This window comes from Coregonus clupeaformis, chromosome 35 (assembly GCF_020615455.1).
Source record: "Coregonus clupeaformis isolate EN_2021a chromosome 35, ASM2061545v1, whole genome shotgun sequence".
Classification (NCBI taxonomy): Eukaryota; Metazoa; Chordata; class Actinopteri; order Salmoniformes; family Salmonidae; genus Coregonus; species Coregonus clupeaformis.
This window is the reverse complement of record NC_059226.1, coordinates 31,924,441-31,949,435: the sequence shown is the minus strand read 5'-3', so window position 1 is coordinate 31,949,435 and position 24,995 is coordinate 31,924,441. Positions and strand designations below refer to the sequence as shown.

General features: G+C 44.4%; 1 protein-coding gene across 5 annotated transcripts in view; it reads right to left on the bottom strand.

Annotated features, from left to right (window-relative positions):
* The window catches only part of LOC121551442 (interleukin-12 receptor subunit beta-2), a 33,147-nt gene that overhangs the window by 7,727 nt on the left and 425 nt on the right, over positions 1–24,995 (bottom strand). For 3 of the 5 annotated variants that reach the window (XM_041864103.2, XM_041864104.2, XM_045211010.1), the window contains 5 exons: positions 22,541–22,639; positions 15,273–15,414; positions 3,054–3,205; positions 2,692–2,834; positions 81–225 (listed from right to left, as the gene is read on the bottom strand). In XM_041864103.2, coding sequence (XP_041720037.2) covers positions 81–225; positions 2,692–2,834; positions 3,054–3,205; positions 15,273–15,414; positions 22,541–22,613 — 655 coding nt within the window. In that variant the 5' untranslated portion in view covers positions 22,614–22,639. Of the gene's footprint in view, positions 1–80; positions 226–2,691; positions 2,835–3,053; positions 3,206–3,454; positions 3,489–15,272; positions 15,415–22,540; positions 22,640–24,995 lie in introns of those variants that run through there. The other 2 variants (XM_041864106.2, XM_041864105.2) reach the window with 2 other exon arrangements.

Sequence of the window (24,995 nt, the reverse complement as noted above, 5' to 3'; positions counted from 1 at the left end):
CACCACAGAATAAGTGCACACATATTTTCAAGCTGTGGAGACCACAGGACTACATTACCCATCAGCACCCACTGACAGACCTGACTCAGAACTCTGTGCTGTGTAGACTGAGCTCCAGTCACTCATCAGGGCCTCAGGGCCCTCACAGGCACAGCGCACCTGGAACTCATACACAGTGTAGGGCCGTGGAGTCAGGAGCAGGAAGTTGCGTAGGAGCTGGTCTTCCTGAGCAGGACATGAAAGAATGACACACAAAAGAACAGGGATGGGAAAGAGGCGGTCCCAGGGATGGGGGATTATTTTGGATTAAAAAACAACTCCAGGCTACACTTTCACATTTAAAACCTTATAGAAAGTAAAATGATAATAGAGCTATATATATTTTGAAATAGCTGGCCTTTTCTGCCTGCAAATTGATTTTGACAAACAAATTGGTCCCCAAAAAATCTAATACTTCAAACATAAAGTGGATAGCAGAAAACATGATTACCGTTTACCCTCACTCCTATGGCAGACCAGAGCCTTAGATATGCAGTTTTAGAAACTGTTCTTCATTTTCTAAGCATTACATGGCAAAGTAGACAAAGTTGTCTATCAACTGCAAAAATGTAGAGCAACAGAACCAGTTACAACTGAAATATCAACAACCACATATCATCAGGTAGGGCTATATGCACTTGTATCTTTTCTTCGTTTGGGAAACTATCATTTTCTAATTTATTCTATTTTATTCCATAATATTGTTGTTACAAAATTGATTTGTGTTGACTGTGATTAGGGCATGGGAATATAACAGCATCTGCTAGGCTATATTAACAAACTAGGCATGCATAGCTCACTGCATGATCTTCAAACCAAAGACCGGCCAAACTCGTGTTCCTAAAAGTGAATTAAAAGGCAGTATAAAATGACTGTATGGCCTAATAAGGCATTTTTCCTTTCTTTATTATTTAATTCAAAGTATATTTTATTCTCATTTTATACAACCTAAATGTGAAATGTATAGTCATGTTGTTGAAGTGCTGTTGTTGATGTGTTGTTGAAATGCTGAGCGCTCCTGCCAGCCTGTAGCGTGGCACAAACGCTTCACAATTCATTTCTTAAAATGGCAGGCTATAGCCTTGTTATTATTATTAATAATAATAATAATAATAATAATAATAATAATAATATAGCCTAAATAATTCATTTTCGTTCCTTCTTAGGCTACCTGGTTTGCTACTGACTGATTTGGAGGTAGTGTGTTGTTTAATAGCCTGTTGAAATGTGGAACGTCAATTGATAGTGACAGAATCACACATTACTTCTCAAGCAAAGTACATGTTTTGTCTCCTTGACTATAGAAGGTTGTAGCACAGCCTTTGAATGTCATAGAGACAAACCAAAGATATCCCATATGCATCAGAGTTTCCCCAGCATTTTACAGCTTGTTTCTAGCATTGCGGACTAAAGCGTTGTTACAGATCACTTTATATAATCAGGTCCATTAACTGTTTTTCTAAATCTTAAGCTAACAAGGACTATGCTTTTAGCCATTTTCTCAATTCAAGCCCTGGTTTTAACTTAACTCACCAAGCCCTTCACTGACACTGAGATCTTTAAGGAGTGCATGGTGACTGAATGAATTGGCTGACAAAATCTATGGATAGTTGGCTATAATTGCATCTGTCAAACAGTTAGTCCTACCACTTATTTATTGAAAAGTAAGAAATAGGCTCCAACACAAAGCCCTCCTGTTGTTAGTAGCCTAAAGTCAAATTAAAATTAACTGTTTAAATGAATTAGGCCTCGAATTAGCCTACTTTCAGCACCCATGCGCTGTCCATCTCCGTGGCTGCCGGTTCATAGTAATGTAAGTCTTGAATATGGCTTATCGTGAGGTCAATAACTCTGATAAATATCTTCATTATGGGCAACGAAACATGATGTTTTATTCAAATCAATTATAGCAGTAGCAAGCTTACCTCCAGTCCTCCTCATCTTCAGCTCTCCCTCTCAAACTGAACAGGACATCAGCAGGCCAACTCCGCGCGAACAGATATTGCAATTTTTGTCCAGGGCTCATGATTGGGATAGCCTATCCATTGCAGTGTGTAATGCAGTGTAGGCTAGTTTTATATACACCATCCGAGCAAAGCAATAAACTCGGGAAGAAAGTAAATTTTCTTAGAAATATAAATTTGCCATGTGCTTCTCCAAGCATGCTCTTCGTATAGCCTTGGCCTATTGCCTATAGTATAGGCTATGGATCATTTGATTGAGACCACACTAGGCTGACTTGATATTGCGTGACCCTCCCCTGGACTAAATAAAAAAATACTAAACCCTCCCCAACTGAAATTGAAAAAACATAATTGGGTTTGTCTGCTAAATGGCATATTATATTATTATTATATTATTATTATATTATTATTATATTATTATTATTATTACATATCGACCGCTCCCAAAATACCCAGTCTTCTCTCCTGAAGTGCACACTCGCACAGTACTCCCCACATTGGATTGGTGTAGGTTTGGGCTAGGAGTGGGCGGGAGGGACTTTCCAACATATTTCTTATCCCAGTCATTTTATTTTAAATCCATGAATGGAAGTGAACAAGTGCGCACTTGGGGAGAAGGGTGGAGAATCGGTAGACAGCCATTGTATGGGGAAATGAACAAAACCCCAGCCATGCTCAGCTCACTCACCTGAGTCCAGCCCTGCTGGTCCTGGGTGCGATACTGGACCTCACAGTGTTGGTCAGAGCTGCCTAGATCATTACACTGCAATGTCCAGTAGATCCCCAGAGGCTGAGGACAATGGTCAGTGATTTTAGGGGTGGGTGGCTTTTCTGGTAGAGGAATGGATAGGGAAGAGAGGACAGGGTAGGAGAGAGTGGAAGAAAGAGGGAAAGAAAGAGAGAGAAAGAAAGAGAGAGATCGAGAGAGTGAGGGTGGGGGGAGAGAAAGAGCACGAGAGAGAGAGAGAGCAAGTGTGACTGAAAGTGTAATGTCTGTCCCTCTGAATGAATAGGGAATGTACAGAGAAGAGTCATCCCTGACTGACTCACTGATATCGCCAGAGTTGAATTCAACCGTTTTAGACTTGGCAGAGCCATGCTGGTTCTCAGCTCTGACCAACACAGTCATGTAACTGTAACTGGAGTAAAGGTCACGAGGGATCACGCCACTCACATTGGTGCCCTCCACGAAGCCGCTACCGCTGAAAAGGAAAAGGAAGATGCAAGACACATAAATACACACCCAAACACCACTCAAACACCACAGCTGACAGCACTGTGCAGACATACAGTCCTAGACCACAGACACAGACCTAGCTCCAACACACCAGGCATAACACACGGCAGCAGGTAGGGCTGTGATGGTCATGGAATTTTGGATGACAGCTATTGGCCAGTCAAATGACCGCGGTCACGTAACAACCGTTCACATAGCAAAGGAAAAGACTCACATTTTCTACTCTCCGCCGCTCCTGACTGCAGGCGCTGCCATAGAAATAGAATGAACAAAACGGGCGTCCCCATCAAGTCAATGATGGCATAATGGGTGGACTGGAAGCCATTGTGAGTGTCCCATAGGAGCAAAGCTAGGTTGAAGATGGGAAGGTTAAGACAACAGCGTTACAAGGATCTACCGCTCTGAGTCAACCATGGGACCAACTCAAGCGTTGTAGCTACGGTGCCTAGGCAGAAGGCAAGCGGTCTGAAGCAGATCATAAGGCTGGTGAAAACTAATGCCAGAAAAAAGACAACAACCATCTAGCCAGCTAGCTAACATCTAGGTTACAAGGTAAGACAACGGGGTTCTAATATCCCATAACTCTTTGCAAGTCATGGGACCAGCGATGCTAGTTAGCAACGGCGTTAGTAGTTATAAAGATTATGGATATACAGAAAAAATGCATCTCTCCACCCTATCAATGGGAGTCGTTGTCCACAAAGTGGCACGGCGGGCTGTCTAGCTCCCGCCTATCCTTTCTTTGTATTGGTGGATACATCACATTATTGTAATTATTTTTTGACTATTCAAATAGGGTTGTTGATGTCAACCGCCTGTACTCAATGGAGAGAGATGCTATGCTACTAGCCTCATGCCATGCATATGCATAGCCATCTCGAGACAACTCCAATATAAAGTGTTTTTTTCTCAACGTTGCTGGGACGTCATGTGTCCTACTTATATCAGTACACTCATAACAACTTCAGCATTACGAAACTTCTATTCGATCAAATAAACCTCACGTAGCAAATAAGCCATACATTTTATGTTGACCAAATTCGACATTCTCATTAACCTCAGAAACCACAGAAAAACACCACCTACTGGAGGGAGACAGATTTTCTGCCGAGTTGAGCCTCTCTCATCCTCCTCGTCTCTGGTAGTTATTAATGGCGCTGGTCCCATGAATGTTAATTTTTTTCTAATGCAGTACAGTATGAAGATAGGCTAAAACTGCTTATCCAATAGAAATAACCTGGTCACACTTGTAGTTGATGTCATGGCGACGTTGGCTAACTTAGCTCATGTGTAGAAACACGGTTGTCTCGCGTCGAACTGCGCATGTGCAGGCCGTCAAATCAATGGCATTCCTTCAATATAAAGTTGTTTTTGACGAAAATGTAAACGTGTCATTTTATCACCTTCACGAGGTTTGACTAATAACAAGTTCAACTACTTAAAGCTACAATATGTCTCTCTCTCTCCCGCTACTCTCTCCTCTTCCATCCTATCATCTCTTCCCTCTGCTCAATCCTTCTCCCTCCAATCTCCTGATTCTGCCTCCTCAACCCTCCTCTCCTCCCTTTTTGCATCCTTTGACTCTCTATGTCCCCTATCCTCCCGGCCGGCTCGGTCTTCCCCTCCTGCTCCGTGGCTTGATGACTCATTGCGAGCTCACAGAACAGGGCTCCGGGCAGCCGAGCGGAAATGGAGGAAAACTAGACTCCCTGCGGACCTGGCATCTTTTCACTCCCTCCTCTCTACATTTTCTTCATCTGTTTCTGCTGCTAAAGCCACTTTCTACCACTCTAAATTCCAAGCATCTGCCTCTAACCCTAGGAAGCTCTTTGCCACCTTCTCCTCCCTGCTGAATCCTCCTCCCCCTCCCCCCCCCCTCCTCGCTCTCTGTGGATGACTTCGTCAACCATTTTGAAAAGAAGGTTGACGACATCCGATCCTCGTTTGTTAAGTCAAATGACACTGCTGGTCCTGCTCAATCTGCCCTACCCTATGCTTTGACTTCTTTCTCCCCTCTCTCTCCAGATAAAATCTTGCTACTTGTGACGGCCGGCCGCCCAACAACCTGCCCGCTTGACCCTATCCCCTCCTCTCTTCTCCAGACCATCTCCGGTGACCTTCTCCCTTACCTCACCTCGCTCATCAACTCATCCTTGACCGCTGGCTATGTCCCTTCCGTCTTCAAGAGAGCGAGAGTTGCACCCCTTCTCAAAAAACCAACACTCGATCCCTCTGATGTCAACAACTACAGACCAGTATCCCTTCTTTCTTTTCTCTCCAAAACTCTTGAGCGTGCCGTCTTTAGCCAACTCTCTTGCTACCTCTCTGAGAATGACCTTCTTGACCAAACCAGTCAGATTTCAAGACTGGTCATTCAACTGAGACTGCTCTTCTCTGTCTCACAGAGGCTCTCCGCACTGCTAAAGCGAACTCTCTCTCCTCTGCTCTTGTCCTTCTAGACCTGTCTGCTGCCTTTGATACTGTGAACCATCAGATCCTCCTCTCCACCCTCTCCGAGCTGGGCATCTCCGGCGCGGCTCCCTCTTGGATTGCGTCCTACCTGACCGGTCGCTCCTACCAAGTGGCGTGGCGAGAATCTGTCTCCGCACCACATGCTCTCACCACTGGTGTCCCCCAGGGCTCAGTTCTAGGCCCTCTCCTATTCTCGCTATACACCAAGTCACTTGGCTCTGTCATATCCTCACATGGCCTCTCCTATCATTGCTACGCAGACAACACACAACTAATCTTCTCCTTTTCCCCTTCTGATAACCAGGTGGCTAATCGCATCTCTGCATGTCTGGCAGACATATCGGTGTGGATGACGGATCACCACCTCAAGCTGAACCTCGGCAAGACGGAGCTGCTCTTCCTCCCGGGGCAGGACTGTCCGTTCCATGATCTCGCCATCACGGTTGACAACTCCGTTGTGTCCTCCTCCCAGAGTGCGAAGAGCCTTGGCGTGACCCTGGACAACACCCTGTCGTTCTCCGCTAACATCAAGGTGGTGACCCGATCCTGTAGGTTCATGCTCTACAACATTCAGAGAGTACGACCCTGCCTTACACAGGAAGCAGCACAGGTCCTAATCCAGGCACTTGTCATCTCCCGTCTGGATTACTGCAACTCGCTGTTGGCTGGGCTCCCTGCCTGTGCCATTAAACCCCTACAACTCATCCAGAATGCCGCAGCCCGTCTGGTGTTCAACCTTCCCAAGTTCTCTCACGTCACCCCGCTCCTCCGCACACTCCACTGGCTTCCAGTTGAAGCTCGAATCTGCTACAAGACCATGGTGCTTGCCTACGGAGCTGTGAGGGGAACGGCATCTCTGTACCTTCAGGCTCTGATCAGTCCCTACACCCAAACGAGGGCATTGCGTTCATCCACCTCTGGCCTGCTGTCCCCCCTACCTCTGCGGAAGCACAGTTCCCGCTCAGCCCAGTCAAAACTGTTCGCTGCTCTGGCACCCCAATGGTGGAACAAGCTCCCTCACGACGCCAGGACAGCGGAGTCACTCACCACCTTCCGGTGACACTTGAAACCCCACCTCTTTAAGGAATACCTGGGATATGATAAAGTAATCCTTCTACCCCCCCTTAACCCACCCCCCAAAAAAAAAAATATATATATATTTACATTTTAGTCATTTAGCAGACGCTCTTATCCAGAGCGACTTACAGTTAGTGAATACATTTTTATTTTTAATACTGGCCCCCCGTGGGAATCAAACCCACAACCCTGGCGTTGCAAACGCCATGCTCTATCAACTGAGCTACATCCCTGCCGGACATTCCCTCCCCTACCCTGGACGACGCTGGGCCAATTGTGCGCCGCCCATGAGTCTCCCGGTCGCGGCCGGCTGCGACAGAGCCTGGATTCGAACCATGATCTCTAGTGGCACAGTTAGCACTGCGATGCAGTGCCTTAGACCACTGCGCCACTCAGGAGTACCATATATATTGTAAAGTGGTTATCCCACTGGTTATAAGGTGAATGCACCAATTTGTAAGTCGCTCTGGATAAGAGCGTCTGCTAAATGACGTAAATGTACTTTTTTGGGCGACCCGACCAAATTCACATAGAAATGTGTGGTATAGATCTGTCATTCTCATTGAAATGAAGTTTAAGAAGAGGTAGATATGTTCTAAGTGCGCTATTTCTATGCTTCCCGTTCTTAAGTTGAGCTTTTGCTTCTTTTACTTTCGGTTTTGCACACCAGCTTCAAACAGCTGAAAATACAATTTTTTGGTTGTGGAAAAGATATTAGATGGTACAATGATTCTCCACACTATACTTGCTTGTTTTGTCACAAACTGAAATTAGGCGAACTATTAGAATGTTAGCAACCATAGAGCATCTTTAAGACATTGGCTCGAATCTAGGTTGTGCCTTTAGATTTCAAGAAAATGAACAACTAAGGAAAACATTTTCACTTCTCTCATTGACTTCTCAAACCCCAAACCCCGGCCTGGTCTGTTTGGTCTGTTTCTCAAGCGTTCCCGGATGTCTCGCGATGTTGCGCCTCTGGGTTTAGTAACTCTGTGATTGTATTTTTTTTACCTAGTCTTCAGTCTAGGTAAAAGAAATACAACGTTAAGACCACGTAATAATTCCATGCAGAAGCATTCGAAAAATAAACAAATTCATGGGACCAGCACCATTGATAACTACTAGTGCCATTGCTAACTAGCAATACTGGTCCCATGAATTGCAAAGAGTTATGGGATATTAGAACACAGTTGTCTTAACCTTGTAATCTTCAACCTAGATGTTGGTTAGATGGTTGTTGTCTGTTTTCTGGCATTAGCTTAAAATGCATTATTTTTTTCACCAGCCTAGTCACCATAGCTACAATGCTTGAGTTGGTCCCATGGTTTATTCAGAGTGGTAGAACCTCCGCATTATTGAGACGCCGTTGTTTTAACCTTCCCATCTTCAACCTAGGAGCAAAGCAGGAAGTAAAAGCGTGAAGCGTACCCATCAATATGTGCTGTGATTTGTTGATTCAACTCAACTGACATTACAAAAAATACATTATATTACATGAGCCACATCAGTTAACGTCATTAGAATTAACATTTACAATTGAAGTTGGAAGTTTAGTCCCCTGTAGCTCAGTTGGTAGAGCATGGCGCTTGCAACGCCAGGGTTGTGGGTTCGTTTCCCACGGGGGATTATACAGTATGAAAATGTATGCACTCACTAACTGTAAGTCGCTCTGGATAAGAGCGTCTGCTAAATGACTAAAATGTAAATGTTTACATACACCTTAGCCAAATACATTTAAACTCAGTTTTTCACAATTCCTGAGATTTAATCCTAGGACAAATTCCCTGTCTTAAGTCAGTTAGGATCACCACTTTATTTTAAGAATGTGAAATGTCAGAATAATAGTAGAGAGAATGATTTATTTCAGCTTTTATTTCTTTCATCACATTCCCAGTGGGTCAGAAGTTAACATACACTCAATTAGTATTTGTTAGCATTGCCTTTAAATTGTTTAACTTGGGTCAAATGTTTCGGGTAGCCTTCCACAAGTTCCCACAATAGGTTGGGTGAATTTTGGCCCATTCCTCCTGACAGAGCTGGTGTAACTGAGTTAGGTTTGTAGGCCTCCTTGCTCGCACACGCTTTTTCAGTTCTGTCCACACATTTTCTATAGGATTGAGGTCAGGGCTTTGTGATGGCCACTCCAATACCTTGACTTTGTTGTCCTTAAGCCATTTTTCCACAACTTCCTGACTGATGTCTTGAGATGTTGCTTCAATATATCCACATAATTTTCCTTCCTCATGATGCCATCTATTTTGTGAAGTGCACCAGTCCCTCCTGCAGCAAAGCACCCCCACAGCATGATGCTGCCACCCCGTGCTTCACGGTTGGGATGGTATTCTTCGGCTTGCAAGGCACCCCCTTTTTCCTCCAAACATAACGATGGTCATTATGACCAGAGGACATTTCTCCAAAAAGTACGATCTTTGTCCCCATGTGCAGTTGCAAACCATAGTCTGGCTTTTTTATGGTGGTTTTGGAGCAGTGGCTTCTTCCTTGCTGAGCGGCCTTTCAGGTTATGTCGATATAGGACTCGTTTTACTGTGGATATAGATACTTTTGTACCCATTTCCTCCAGCATCTTCACAAGGTCCTTTGCTGTTGTTCTGGGATTGATTCACACTTTTCTCACCAAAGTATGTTCATCTCTAGGAGACAGAACGCGTCTCCTTCCTGAGTGGATGAAGGCTGCGTGGTCCCATGGTGTTTATACTTGCGTACTATTGTTTGTACAGATGAACGTGGTACCTTCAGGCGTTTGGAAATAGCTCCCAAGGATGAACCAGACTTGTGGAGGTCTACAATCTTTTTCTGAAGTCTTGGCTGATCTCTTTTGATTTTCCCATGATGTCAAGCAAAGAGGCACTGAGTTTGAAATACATCCACAGGTACACCTCCAATTGACTCAAATGATGTCAATTAGCCTATCAGAAGCTTCTAAAGCCATGCCATCATTTTCTGGAATTTTCCAAGCTGTTTAAAGGCACAGTCAACTTAGTGTATGTAAACTTCTGACCCACTGGAATTGTGATACAGTGAATTATAAGTGAAATAATCTGTCTGTAAACAATTGTTGGAAAAATTACTTGTGTCATGCACAAAGTAGATGTCCTAACCCACTTGCCAAAACTATAGTTTGTTAACAAGAAATGTGTGGAGTGGTTGAAAAACGAGTTTTAATGACTCCAACCTAAGTGGATGTAAACTTCCGACTTCAACTGTACATTACCATGGAAATTATTGCGTCACAATAGAAAGCAGCCATTGCGAGTGTACTCATGAGTTTACCAGTCAAATTGCCAGGGTCAGAGGTTCTAAGCCTGTTTTATTCATTCTACAGTATTTCTATGTGTGCTGCTGCTGCAGGGAGAGAGGTTTTGCCTAGGCAACCGGAGACTTGTTTGCTACAACACCTTGCTTGTTTCAGCAAAGAGCAACAAAGTTTTATCACGTTGTTAAGAGTCCATGTTACCGCAGAAACGGACTCAACCACAAGAATGCCCAGCCGTCCCACCTTCAGTCAGCTGTTCATTCCACACCACGGTTATGACAGTTATTTTATTTTCATGACGGTTTTCATCCATAACCGTCGGTTACACGGTTATACAGTAATTGTGCCAGCTTTAGCTGCAGGTTAACATTGTGAATGCGCATTACCCCACCACCGCGGAAAAGAAAGCCAAATTCCCACTTGGTTACGAACGCAGCATAAGAGCTCGCCTCTTATGCTGCATTTGTAACCAAGTGGGAAGTGGGAATTTACCGCCATAGGGTTGGATAGAGAACTGTAGATGCATAAAACCCATTTTAGCATGGACATTGCCATTGAGGGCTTCCACCATTTTAAAGTAGTCAACTGGTTGGGACTTCTTATGGGTGATGGAAGGATCACATGATTCCATTCGGGTCATCAAGAGGGATCAGACAATTAATTATACTCGTGAACAAACATTCCAAATTAAATAAAGATGTATTCGTCACATGCTTCCTAAACATGTGTAGACTAACAGTGAAATTCTTACTTATGGGCCCTTCCCAACAATGCAGAGAGAAAGAAAATAGATAAATAATAGAAAAGTAATAACAGGTAATAACGAAAGTAATAATAAATATACAATGAGTAACAATAACTTGGCTATATACACGGGGTACCAGTACTGGGTCGATGTGCAGGGGTACAAGGTCATTGAGGTAGATATGTACATATAACTAGGAATGAAGTGACTAGGCAACAGAATAGATAATAGACAGTAGCAGCAGCGTTTCTGTGATGAGTCAAAGAAGTTAGTGCAAATATGGTCAATGCAGATTGTCCGGGTAGCTATTAAACTAACTATTTCGCAGTCTTATGGCTTGGGGGTAGAAGCTGTGTTGGTGTGTGTGGACCATGATAGATCCTTAGTGATGTGGACATCGAGGAACTTGAAGCTCTCGACCCACTCCACTACAGCCCTGTCGATGTGAATGAGGGCGTGCTTTGCCTTCTGTTTCCTGTAGTCAACGATCAGCTCCTTTGTCTTGCTGACTTTTGAGGGAGAGGTTGTTGTCCTGGCACCACACTGCCAGGTCTCTGACCTCCTCCCTATAGGCCTACATCGCTGATCATGCCTACCACCGTCGTGTCGTCAGCAAACTTAATGATGGTGTTGGAGTCATGCGCGACCATGCAGTCGCGGGTGAACAGGGAGTACAGGAGGGGACTAAGCATGCACCCCTGAGGAGCCCCCGTGTTTAGGGTCATTGTGGCGGATATGTTGTTGCCTACCCTCACCACCTGGGGGTGGCCCGTCAGGAAGCACAGGATACAGTTGCAGAGGGAGGTGTTCAGTGCCAGGGTCCTTAGCTTAGTGATGAGCTTGGAGGGCACCATGGTGTTGAACGCTGAGCTGTAGTCAATGAACAGCATTCTCACATAGGTGTTCCTCTTGTCCAGGTGGGAGAGGGCAGTGTGTGGAGAGCAATAGAGAATGCGACATCTGTGGATCTGTTGGGGCGGTATGCGAATTGAAGTGGGTCCAGTGTGTCTGGGATGTTGGTTACCTTGGTGTTCTTGGGCACAGGGACTATGGTGGTCTGCTTGAAACAAGTAGGTATTACAGACTGGCTCAGGGAGCACTTGAAAATGTCAGTGAAGATACTTGTGTGGAGTAAAGGTGATCTAGAGTTTTGTCGTCTGTAGTTGCACAGGTGACATGCTGGTAGAAATTAGGTAAGACAGATGTCAGTTTCCCTGCATTATAATCACCGGCCACTAGGAGCGCCGCCTCTGGATGAGCATTTTCTTGTTTGTTTATGGCGCTATACAGCTCGTTGTGTGCGGTCTTAGTGCCAGCATCGGTTTGTGGTGGTAAATAAACAGCTACAAAAATATAGATGAAAACTCTCTTGGTAAATAGTATGGTCTACAGCTTATCATGAGGTATTATAACTCAGGCGAGCAGAACCTTGAGACTTCCTTAATATTAGAGAATGCACACAAGCTGTTGTTAACAAAGAGACACACACCTCGGCTTTAAACCTCTTCGAACAACACAAACAACGCAGTATGCACCCTTTCAGTTTGTTTGCCAACTCATAGAAGTAGTAGAAAAAGAAAACAGACTACTTCAAAATGGAGATGGTCTCAATGGCGCTGCCTGTGCTCTTACATATGCCATAATGGGACAGATACAAAGATGATATCTCTATCATTCTCTGTGTTTACCACACATGACTGGGAAAAAATTATAATTTGAACGGCCCTCCAACTGGTAATTACTAGTGGGAAACTTGTCTGTTTCGCTCGCTTGGATGCTTTATCTGAGATTGATACGTCTTTCTGTCGGTGCGCCTCTGTGTCAAATAAATGATCACTATTTCAATATTTTATTTGGACCGACAAGGAGGTACGTTAGGGCACATAAGCCCGGCCCTGGCACGGGCAGCGCCATTGAGCCATCTCCATTTTGAAGTAGTCCATTTTCTTCTTCTACTACTTCTATGAGTTGGTAAACAAACTGAAAGGGTGCGTACTGCCATCTAGAGTGTGTTGTTTTAACAGGTATAAAGCCAAGGATGGCGATTTACTACCACCTACAGTATTGTAATGCTTACTCACAAGTATAATTCATTGGCTGATCCCTCCTGATGACCCGGATGGAATCATGTGATCCTTCTTTCACCCATAGGAAGTCCCACCCAGTTGACTACTTTAAAATGGTGAATCCCTCAATGACAATGTCCATGCCAAATGGGTTTTATCCATCTAGAGTCCTCCATCTAACGCTATGGTGGTAAATTCCCACTTCCCACTTGGTTACAAACACAGCATTAATCCATCGGTTTCTAAACACCACGAGTCACCGCAGGTTTCCAAACACAGCAAATAAACAGCTATTCTTGCATCTGTGTAGGAACAGTATACAGTGGGGGGAAAAAAATATTTAGTCAGCCACCAATTGTGCAAGTTCTCCCACTTAAAAAGATGAGAGAGGCCTGTAATTTTCATCATAGGTACACGTCAACTATGACAGACAAAATGAGGAAAAAAATTCAGATTTTTAATGAATTTATTTGCAAATTATGGTGGAAAATAAGTATTTGGCCAATAACAAACGTTTCTCAATACTTTGTTATATACCCTTTGTTGGCAATGACACAGGTCAAACGTTTTCTGTAAGTCTTCACAAGGTTTTCACACACTGTTGCTGGTATTTTGGCCCATTCCTCCATGCAGATCTCCTCTAGAGCAGTGATGTTTTGGGGCTGTCGCTGGGCAACACGGACTTTCAACTCCCTCCAAAGATTTTCTATGGGGTTGAGATCTGGAGACTGGCTAGGCCACTCCAGGACCTTGAAATGCTTCTTACGAAGCCTCTCCTTCGTTGCCCGGGCGGTGTGTTTGGGATCATTGTCATGCTGAAAGACCCAGCCACGTTTCATCTTCAATGCCCTTGCTGATGGAAGGAGGTTTTCACTCAAAATCTCACGATATATGGCCCCATTCATTCTTTCCTTTACACGGATCAGTCGTCCTGGTCCCTTTGCAGAAAAACAGCCCCAAAGCATGATGTTTCCACCCCCATGCTCCACAGTAGGTATGGTGTTCTTTGGATGCAACTCAGCATTGTTTGTCCTCCAAACACGACGAGTTGAGTTTTTACCAAAAAGTTATATTTTGGTTTCATCTGACCATATGACATTCTCCCAATCCTCTTCTGGATCATCCAAATGCACTCTAGCAAACTTCAGACGGGCCTGGACATGTACTGGCTTAAGCAGGGGGACACGTCTGGCACTGCAGGATTTGAGTCCCTGGCGGCATAGTGTGTTACTGATTACATTTACATTTACGTCATTTAGCAGACGCTCTTATCCAGAGCGACTTACAGGAGCAATTAGGGTTAAGTGCCTTGCTAAAGGGCACATCGACAGATTTTTCACCTAGTTGGCTTGGGGATTAGAACCAGCGACCTTTCGGTTACTGGCACAACGCTCTTAACCACTAAGCTACCTGCCGCCCCTACTGATGGTAGGCTTTGTTACTTTGGTCCCAGCTCTCTGCAGGTCATTCACTAGGTCCCCCCGTGTGGTTCTGGGATTTTTGCTCACCGTTCTTGTGATCATTTTGACCCCACGGGGTGAGATCTTGCGTGGAGCCCCAGATCGAGGGAGATTATCAGTGGTCTTGTATGTCTTCCATTTCCTAATAATTGCTTCCACAGTTGATTTCTTCAAACCAAGCTGCTTACCTATTGCAGATTCAGTCTTCCCAGCCTGGTGCAGGTCTACAATTTTGTTTCTGGTGTCCTTTGACAGCTCTTTGGTCTTGGCCATAGTGGAGTTTGGAGTGTGACTGTTTGAGGTTGTGGACAGGTGTCTTTTATACTGATAACAAGTTCAAACAGGTGCCATTAATACAGGTAACGAGTGGAGGACAGAGGAGCCTCTTAAAGAAGAAGTTACAGGTCTGTGAGAGCCAGAAATCTTGCTTGTTTGTAAGTGACCAAATACTTATTTTCCACCATAATTTGCAAATAAATTCATAAAAAATCCTACAATGTGATTTTCTGGATTTTTCTTTCTCAATTTGTCTGTCATAGTTGACGTGTACCTATGATGACAATTACAGGCCTCTCTCATCTTTTTAAGTGGGAGAACTTGCACAATTTGTGGCTGACTAAATACTTTTTTCCCCCACTGTATGATAGTTTATGGTCCTCTGTAGCTCAGCTGTGGTCCTCTGTAGCTCAGCTGGTAGAGCACGGCGCTTGTAACGCCAAGGTAGTGGGTTCGAACCCCGGGACCACCCATACACAAACATTTATGCACGCATGACTGTAAGTCGCTTTGGATAAAAGCGTCTGCTAAATGGCATATTATTATGTTATTATTATTTATGATAGCCTATGTCTGTGTCATTTGTGAATGTGATTATAGGATGTCCTGTATATATTCTATTAAGATGGGATGTATACAGACTATAGTAGACGTGTGTTTACCCCTCCGTAGAGTTCCAGCACAGTCTGTAGGAGGTGGGGATCTGTGGGTCCTGTCCTGGCTCCCAGAAACAGTGGATACCTGCCTGTTGACCCTCCGTATAGGGGATGTGACACTGGGGAACGGAGGGAGGAGATGGAGGGCCTGCAGAGAGTGAGGGAGAGAAGGGGGAGGGAGGTAGAAGTGAATTTCAATTGATAGAGAAAAAGAGACCGACAAAAAGAGACACAGTTTTGCAGATGTTATCGCAGATGTTATCGCAGATGCAGCAAAATGCTTCAGTTTCTAGCTCCAACAATGCAACGATATCAGGCAATACAATAATAATACACACATAATCAAAAGGTTAAAAAAAGAACAAGAAATTAACACAAATCAGAACGAGCAATGTCAGAGTACGGAATATAAATAATATATACAGTACCTGTCAAAAGTTTGGACACACCTACTCATTCAAGGGTTTTTCTTTATTTTTACTATTTTCTACATTTTAGAATAATAGTGAAGACTTCAAAACTATGAAATAACACATATGGAATCATGTAGTAACCAAAAAAGTGTAAAACAAATGTCAAATTCTTCAAAGTAGCCACCCTTTGCCTTGATGACAGCTTTGCACACTCTTGGCACTCTCTCAACCAGCTTAATGAGGTAGTCACCTGGAATGCATTTCAATTAACAGGTGTGCCTTGTTAAAAGTTCATTTGTGGAATTTATTTCCTTCTTAATGTGTTTGAGCCAATCAGTTGTGTTGTGACAAGGTAGGAGTGGTATACAGAAGATAGCCCTATTTGGTGAAAGACCAAGTCCATATTATGGCAAGAACAGCTCAAATAAGCAAAGAGAAAGGACTGTCCATCCTTACTTTAAGACATGAAGGTCAGTCAATGCGGAAAATGTAAAGAGCTTTGAAAGTTTCTTCAAGTGCAGTCGCAAAAACCATCAAGTGCTATGATGAAACTGTCTCTTGTGAGGACCACCACAGGAAAGGAAGAATGAGAGTTGCCTCTGCTGCAGAGGATAAGTTCATTAGAGTTAACTGCACCTCAGATTGCTGCCCAAATAAATGTTTCACAGAGTTCAAGTAACAGACACATCTCAACATCAACTGTTCAGAGGAGACTGTGTGAATCAGGCCTTCATGGTCGAATTGCTGCAAAGAAACCACTACTAAAGGACACCAATAAGAAGAAGAGACTTGCTTGGGCCAAGAAACACGAGCAATGGACATTAGACTGGTGGAAATCTGTCCTTTGGTCTGATGAGTCCAAATTTGAGATTTCTGGTTCCAACCGCTGTGTCTTTGTGAGATGCAGAGTAGGTGAACGGATGATCTCTGCATGTGTGGTTCCCACCGTGAAGCATGGAGGAGAAGGTGTGATTGTGTGGGGGTGCTTTGCTAGTGACACTGTCAGTGATTTATTTATAATTCAAGGCACACTTAACCAGCATGGCTATCACAGCATTCTGCAGCGATACGCCATCCCATCTGGTTTGAGCTTTTCATTTGTTTTTCAACAGGACAATGACCCACAACACATCTCCAGGCTGTGTAAGGGTTATTTGACCGAGAAGGAGAGTGATGGAGTGCTTCATCAGATGACCTGGCCTCCACAATCATCCGACCTCAACCCAATTGAGATGGTTTGGGATGAGTTGGACCGCAGAATGAAGGAAAAGCAGCCAACAAGTGCACAGCATATGTGGGAACTCCTTCATGCTGGTTAAGAGAATGCCAAGAGTGTGCAAAGCTGTCATCAACGCAAAGGGTGGTTACTTTGAAGAATCTCAAATATAAAATATATTTTGATTTGTTTAACACTTTTTTGGTTACTACATGATTCCATATGTGTTATTTCATAGTTTTGATGTCTTCACTATTATTCTACAATGTAGAAAATAGTAAAAAATAAAGAAAACCCTTGAATGAGTAGGTGTGTCCAAACTTTTGACTGTTACTGTTGTGACGTCACGAGAGGCTACACAGCTTTCAGCGGGATTGCTCAAGTAGTGCAAGGAGACAAGGTTCAAACAAAACAAGGATTTTATTATAGGTCTTGGGAAATTAACGAAAATATAACAAAATTCTGTTCTCTTGTGGCTCTTTAAGGGTTAACAGTTCAGGGATGTCTCTTCCACATCCAAAATCATAATTCTCACTCGCTCAGATAACTTTTCCCCAGCCTTACTGTAGTCCACGTTGCAGCTAGTGGCCAACCCAGCAAAAAGTCCTTCCAAATGTCTCTCACGTATTTCCACAGGTGCATATATCCAAAGGTGAGTATTTCCCAAAGGTAAGTATCTCCAAATCCTTATATTCCTCATGGAAGTGGACGTGCAGCACTCTTGTCCTCCAGAGAGCCCAGGTTGGAGACTGTTCTCTTCCCTTCCCAAACCTTCAGCTCATCAGCTCCTCATTTGTTTCAGCTGCGTGGGAAGATTGGCCATAGAGGGGGTGGAGTTCCCGACCATACCAGCAGATGGAGCCATAGCTGTCTGGGTTTGCAGCCACCTCAGGGGGATGTAACGTCCCTCCAGGACACAGCCTCTCGTGACATCACACATCCCCCTCCTCGGGACCGACGTCCTCGTCGGGTAAAGGCAGCGAAGAAGGCATCACGCCGGGAGAGGGCGTCCGCATTGCCGTGGTGCTTGCCAGACTGCTCTCTCTTCAACTCCTCCAACTCTAGGACCAGGGACTCAGCCTCCTGTTGTCTCTCCTTGAGTTTCTTACTGAACGCATCAGCCTTGGTTTTAGCAGAGTTTAGCTTCTGTTGAGCAGCTTTCAGTTCCTTCTCTCTCTCTGCCTCCGCATTCTTCATCTTGTTCTCCAACACCTTGTACTTCTCCTCTGCCTTCTTCTGGACCTCCTTACTACTGCGCAGGGTCTCCTCACACTCCTCGATGGTCCTGCGCAGCCTCTCCAGCTCCTCCTGTTGCTTAGGGAAGGAGCTCTGTTGGAGTTTAGCCTGGAGGATATCTAACTCTTCTGTCTTCATGTCTAACTGTTGCTTTAACAAACGATACCTCTCAGCGGTCCCCTTCAGACCAGACAGTTCTTTGTCCAGATTCTGTAGCTCCGTCTCTGTGTCGGTCTGGGCACCTGCCATCCCTATCAGAGCCCGGGCGGGAGTGAGTAACTCGGAGGATTGCACCGGAGCCTTCCCAGGATGAGTCTTGCCTCTCCGTTTCCGAGGTACTCGGGTTATCCTCTCCTGAGACTCTCTCCAGAGTGGGTAAAAGGCTGGGCAGTCTCGTCCAATTAGGACAGGGACGGGGAGGGAATCAACCACCCCCGCCGTCGTGTGTATGGTTCCCCGTGTGCTGGTCATTGTAAGTTCAGTAATGGGGTATTCTCTGGTGTCCCCATGGACACAGGAAACTGGGAGGACTTTCCCCGGGGGTCAGACACGTTGGGCCCACCAAATCCTTACGCACCAGGGTGGCCCGGCTACCAGAATCCAGTAAGGCCTCCACATCATGGTGATTCACAGTTACCGGGCAGGTGGGGGGTCGATCGGGGCCGCCATCTACGACTCCCAAGAGCGAGGCAAAACGGTGTGTGGGTGCTGAGCTGGAGGACTCCGCAGTGGGCATAGGTTCCTCGGCTGGTTTCCCACACTGCCAGGAGATATGTCCCATCTCCCCACACCGGTAACACTGTCGAAGTTTCCCCCTCCTGGTGTACTCTTCTTGGACCCGCCTGGTTTCTGGCTCCCCCTGGAGCCGGGATAAGTCCTGACGTGGCTGGGTTCGAGACCTTGGGGTCCTTTGGACGGGTTCTTTTCATTTGTGGTGGGGCCGCACTCCTGGGGTCTTTTCGGGAAGCATTCAGCATCTCCGCTGTGGCCTGGTACTTTTCCACAGCTTCCACGGTCAGATCAGCCGTGGTCAAGGCCTGTTGACTGATGAACCGTTTTGCCTCATAAGGCAGGGCGCGTAGGTAACGATCCACCACAACGGCCTCCACCACCGCCGCTGCTGTATTCCTCTGCGGATCCAGCCATTTCCTTGCGATTCGGACAAGTTCATGCATCTGCGCCCGAGGAGGTTGGTCTGGTTGGAAGGTCCAACTGTGAAAGCGCTGGGCCATACCAAACTTTGTGAGTCCATATCTGCTGAGGATCTCAGACTTCAGGGCATCATAGTCAGTAACCTGGTCAGGGCCCAGGTCCCGGACAGCATTCAGCGCTTCCCCGGTTAGAAAGGGGGCTAACAGACCAACCCACTGTTGCTTGGGCCAGGCTTCCCTAGTGGCCGTGGCCTCAAATGCATGCAGGTATGCCTCAATGTCATCGGTAGCTCCCATCTTAGATATAAAGTCACTTGCCTTTATTGGGCGGGTATTTTGGACCACCCTCTGTCTCTGCAACTGCAATTCCTCTGCCTTCAGAAGGTTGGCTTTCTTTTGCTCCTCCAAGAGAGCCACGTTTGCTTGCATCTGGGCTTGCTGGCCAGCAACAAGGGCTTTCAATATGTCCTCCATTTCAGTCGGGCGGGGAGCCTACGGCCAACTTGGAAAACTGGGTGATCAAACCTTCGGTATCCTCCTCTGACATGCACTATTAACGCTTGAGCGTGCCCGTATTCTCCACCATCTGTGACGTCACGAGAGGCTACACAGCTTTCAGCGGGATTGCTCAAGTAGTGCAAGGAGACAAGGTTCAAACAAAACAAGGATTTTATTATAGGTCTTGGGAAATTAACGAAAATATAACAAAATTCTGTTCTCTTGTGGCTCTTTAAGGGTTAACAGTTCAGGGATGTCTCTTCCACATCCAAAATCATAATTCTCACTCGCTCAGATAACTTTTCCCCAGCCTTACTGTAGTCCACGTTGCAGCTAGTGGCCAACCCAGCAAAAAGTCCTTCCAAATGTCTCTCACGTATTTCCACAGGTGCATATATCCAAAGGTGAGTATTTCCCAAAGGTAAGTATCTCCAAATCCTTATATTCCTCATGGAAGTGGACGTGCAGCACTCTTGTCCTCCAGAGAGCCCAGGTTGGAGACTGTGTCTCTTCCCTTCCCAAACCTTCAGCTCATCAGCTCCTCATTTGTTTCAGCTGCGTGGGAAGATTGGCCATAGAGGGGTGGAGTTCCCGACCATACCAGCAGATGGAGCCATAGCTGTCTGGGTTTGCAGCCACCTCAGGGGGATGTAACGTCCCTCCAGGACACAGCCTCTCGTGACATCACACTGTATATGTATGTGAATGGTGTGTATAGACAGTATGGACAGTATGTGAATAGAAAAGGTATGTACAGCAGTAGTTATATAGGATGAGCCTTGACTAGAATACAGTATATACATATAAAGTGGGTAAAACAGTATGTAAACATTATTAAAGTGACCAGTGTTCAAAAGACTCTGTGTACATAGGGCAGCAGTCTCTAAGGTTAAGGGTAGAGTACCGGGTGGTAGCCGGCTAGTGACAGTGTCTAAGGTTCAGGGCAGGGAACTGGGTGGAGGCCGGCTAGTGATGACTGTTTAACAGTCTGATGGCCTGGAGATAGAAGCTGTTTATCAGTCTCTCGGTCCAAGCTTTGATGTGCCTATACTGTCTCCACCTTCTAAATGGTAGCGGGGTGAACAGGCCATGGCTGAGGTCCTTGATGAGCTTCTTAGTCTTCCTGTGACAATGGTGCTCTAGCTGTCCTGGAGGGCAGGCAGTGTGCCCCCAATGATGTGTTGGGCTGACTGCACCACCCTCTAGAGAGCCCTGCGATTGCGGGTGGTGCAGTTGCTGTACCAGGAGGTGATACAGCCCGACAGGATGCTCTCGGATGTGCATCTGTAGAAGTTTGTGAGGGTCTTAGGGGCCAAGCTGAATTTCTTCAGCCTCCTGAGGTTGAAGAGGTGTTGTTGACCATTTCAGGTCCTCAGTGATGTGCACGCCGGGGAACTTGAAGCTTTTGACCCTCTCCACTGCAGCCCCGTCAATGTGGATGGAGGCGTGCTCTCTCTGCTGTCCTTCATTTTGTTGACGTTGAGGGAGAGGTTATTTTCCTGGCACCAGTCTGCCAGGGCTCTCACCTCCTCCCTGTAGGTCGCCTCGTCCTTGTTGGTAATTAGGCCTACCGCTGTTGTGTCGTCAGCAAACTTGATGATTGAGTTGGAGACGTGCGTGGCAGATTCACGCAAACAGAGAGTGAGAGAGAAAAAAATCCTGATGACATTCACCTTTAAAGGAACTGTGCCAGTTTAGCGTCCCCCCCCTCCCCCCCACACACACACACACAAACATAACGTTGAAACCATAAGCACACACTGAGAGCGTTTCAAGGAACATGAAGCACGTAGCCAAGAAGGCATCAAAAGCGCAGCCACACAACGGAGCGCAAGCAGGAAATGAAATGACAGAGAACTTGCGAGGTGGTGACATCCTTCCTCTCTCAGAGTTCCTCTCCTCTGCTAGTATCAGTATGAAACATAAAATCACAACCATGGAAACATCAAGGGTCGTGTTCTTAAGGCACCAAACAGACGAAAACCAGCTGAAACCGGGAGGAACTACCTGTACTTGTCCAATAAGAAACACTCAGATGCGTTTTCCATTGCAAAATGTTTTCCGTTGCATTCCATAATGAACACAACCCGTAATGAACCATTTACCTCCTGGTCCCCTGTGCATGAGTTTTTAAGACTGATACTGATATGAGCTCTATGGAATGTTGTGTTGAATTAAACGAAGGAAAGGGGGATGCATAAACGGATGCGTAACATAACATACCAATCAAATCAAATCAAAGTGTATTGGTCACGTACACAGTTTAGCAGATGTTATAGTGGGTGCAGTGAAATGCTTGTGTTACTAACTCCTAACAATGCAGTCAAACAAGTACAGAAATAATAATCAAAAACTAGAAACAAGAAATCATGAATGTCAGAACGAACCCAGTTAACAACCCAAATAACACTGTATCAGTAATCCAAATACAATCTATGCATATATACACCAAAAATATATATTACAGTGAGCTATGTCAAGAATCCAGTATATAAATTACACAGTGTGAAAAACAGTATAAAAGAAACAGTCCAGTGTTTAATAATAATAATTAACTAATAATATAGACATACGATCAGACATATAGATCAGCATCAACGGTTTAGTCCAAATTATTTGAAGAAACCCCAAAGCTGATCAGAGAATGGTGGATCTGAGGGTGTGTCAAATAGAGATTATAAATAGTGCCAAGGAGAATTTCCTGGTCACATGACTTTACCAGGAAAAAGAACTGGGATCAGTCCAGTGTGAAGTACTCACCTGGTTGAGGTAAGCAGGTTTGTAGTAGGAGCAGCAGGATCAGCAGAAGGCATGGGACTCTGGGCCATGCCATTACTCATACCACTATGCCTTCAGCACCTATGGAAAACACACACACACACACACCAAATAAGTGGTGAATGGCAGGTGTATGAATGTCTCAGAAGTCTCACACACACACACAGACAAAACATTTACATACACACACACACACACACACACACACACACCCTTAAAGGGCCAATGCAGACGTTTTTATCTCAATATCAAATAATTTCTGCGTAACAATTAAGTACCTTACTGTGATTTTTTTCAATTAAAATGATCAACAACAAAAAATAGCTTCTTAGCAAAGGGCGATTTATCAAGCAAGAATTTTGCTAGGACTGTCTGGGAGTGGTCTTAGTGGGGAAGGGAAAACTGAAAACTCTCCTTCTTATTGGTCTATTAACTAATTTAACAGCAGGTGATGTCACCAGGCAGGTAAAAAGCTCCTACACTAAAAGGGCATTATCATAATTTTCACAATTTCACAGTATTATTCCAACCTCTTAGTGTGGAAATATATATAAAACACAGGAAAATCACTGCACTGGGCCTAGAGTCCTTAACTGAAATAATAACAAAGTGGGCACCCCGCCTCTGTTTTGGTACAAATCTGAGGGAGGGAGAAATGTAACCATTCTCAAATTCATAGACAGTGCTATGGATGCAAGGACAGACCATCCATGACATCAAAATGATAGTTTTAACCATGCTTTGAGGCTAGACAGTGTTTGTTTACATTTACATTGTTTACAAACATTGGAGTGTAACAAGCTTATATTTTGGTTTCTGATGGGGCATGACAGTTGAACTAAGCTCATGAGGCATTTTGAAGTTATATTCTTCAAGAATCAATGGCTATATACCATTAATTAATAAGTCCAAAAATTGATTTAGCAACTAAGGATTCTAGCTTTAAAAGTCATAACTTTTTGTCACATTGTGGTGAGCAAAGTGACATGATCTTGGGTGATAGGTGTTGTTCACACAGTAACGTACAAACATTTTCAGTGTTACATCCAATGATTTATATATACACTAAATGAATACTAGGGGACGATGTGTTGAAGCCACCGTGCCTCCATCTTGGCACTCCCTGACGTTGTAAAAAAAATATTTTGGAAGCTATAGAAATTAATTTATTAATGTCTACATTCGTTTTTGCCACATGTATTCTATTACAGACACCTTAATACATACTTTTACATTATATTGTGTGCTTAACATAAAAATAGAAAATGAAAAATTATATACAAATATTTTCCTTTATCATTTTTAGAGATGACTAATGTTACTGGCCCCACTACAACAACAAAATACTTAAATACATGTAATTTTGTCCTTGAAACATTTAATTGAAATACTGTAGATTTCCATTCCTTCCTTTGGAGGACTGTTCCTACTGGGGAGAAGAGCATGTTGAGCTGTTGGAAACATGCGCTCCATGTTCTTTCCAACCACTCTGCTAAAAACCACTCAGATCTCACAGGAAAAATTACTTAAAATCACAATTTAACCAACACTCATCTATTTTTGTGACTACCTGGACCTACCATTTGGATTTGAAGTATCGAAACCAAACCATATGGATTTGAATGAAAAGTATTTGAATAAACATGAAAAGGTGAATGTAAGAAGCACACATCATTTCAAATAGGCTACATGTCATATTAAACAACATATAAACACTCTAAATAGGTCAGGAGCCAGACAGGGAGGCTAAGAAGGTACGAAAATGAATTATTTAGGCTATATTATTTATATTATTTCAAGGCTATAGCCTACAAAGAAATAAACTGTGAAGTCTATAAATTGCGCATATAGGCTGTGACTTCCTTAAAATTAAATAAAATTAATTTGGTAATGTGGCTTCAGGCTCATGCGATGGTGCCTGGAGAGCAGGCCAGCAGCGGAGAATATCCTCTCCACGCCTGCAGAGCCACTGGGGAAGCTAAACACCCTTTTGGCCACTCTTGCCAGGCTGGGCAGAGATGTAGAGATGTTGAACGTGGGAATATGCCAAGCCTATTGGACCAAAATCAATTATGGCCTATTATATAGATATTAGAACAAAAATGAACGAAACGTTTAAGAGATCTGATTTTTTGTTTATAAATACTTTGCTACAATGACACACTTAGTTATCTACCCACCTCGTTCCTATTTTTTTGCATGTGCACATAGTAATAAGTACACTATCATTGTAAAAAAAAAAAGGCCGTCCTGCTCCTCTCCTCTCCTCTCCACGTAACTTCCCCTCACAGTCCCTTCAGTTTCACTTAAATCCCGTTAGTTTGGCTGCTAAATTATCCCTCAGTGAACATTCAAAGTCTTGTATTATTTGAAGTCTAAAACCGTTATACAGGTAGGCCTAATGACGAACATGATTTCAGCAAGCTGTAAGTTTTGT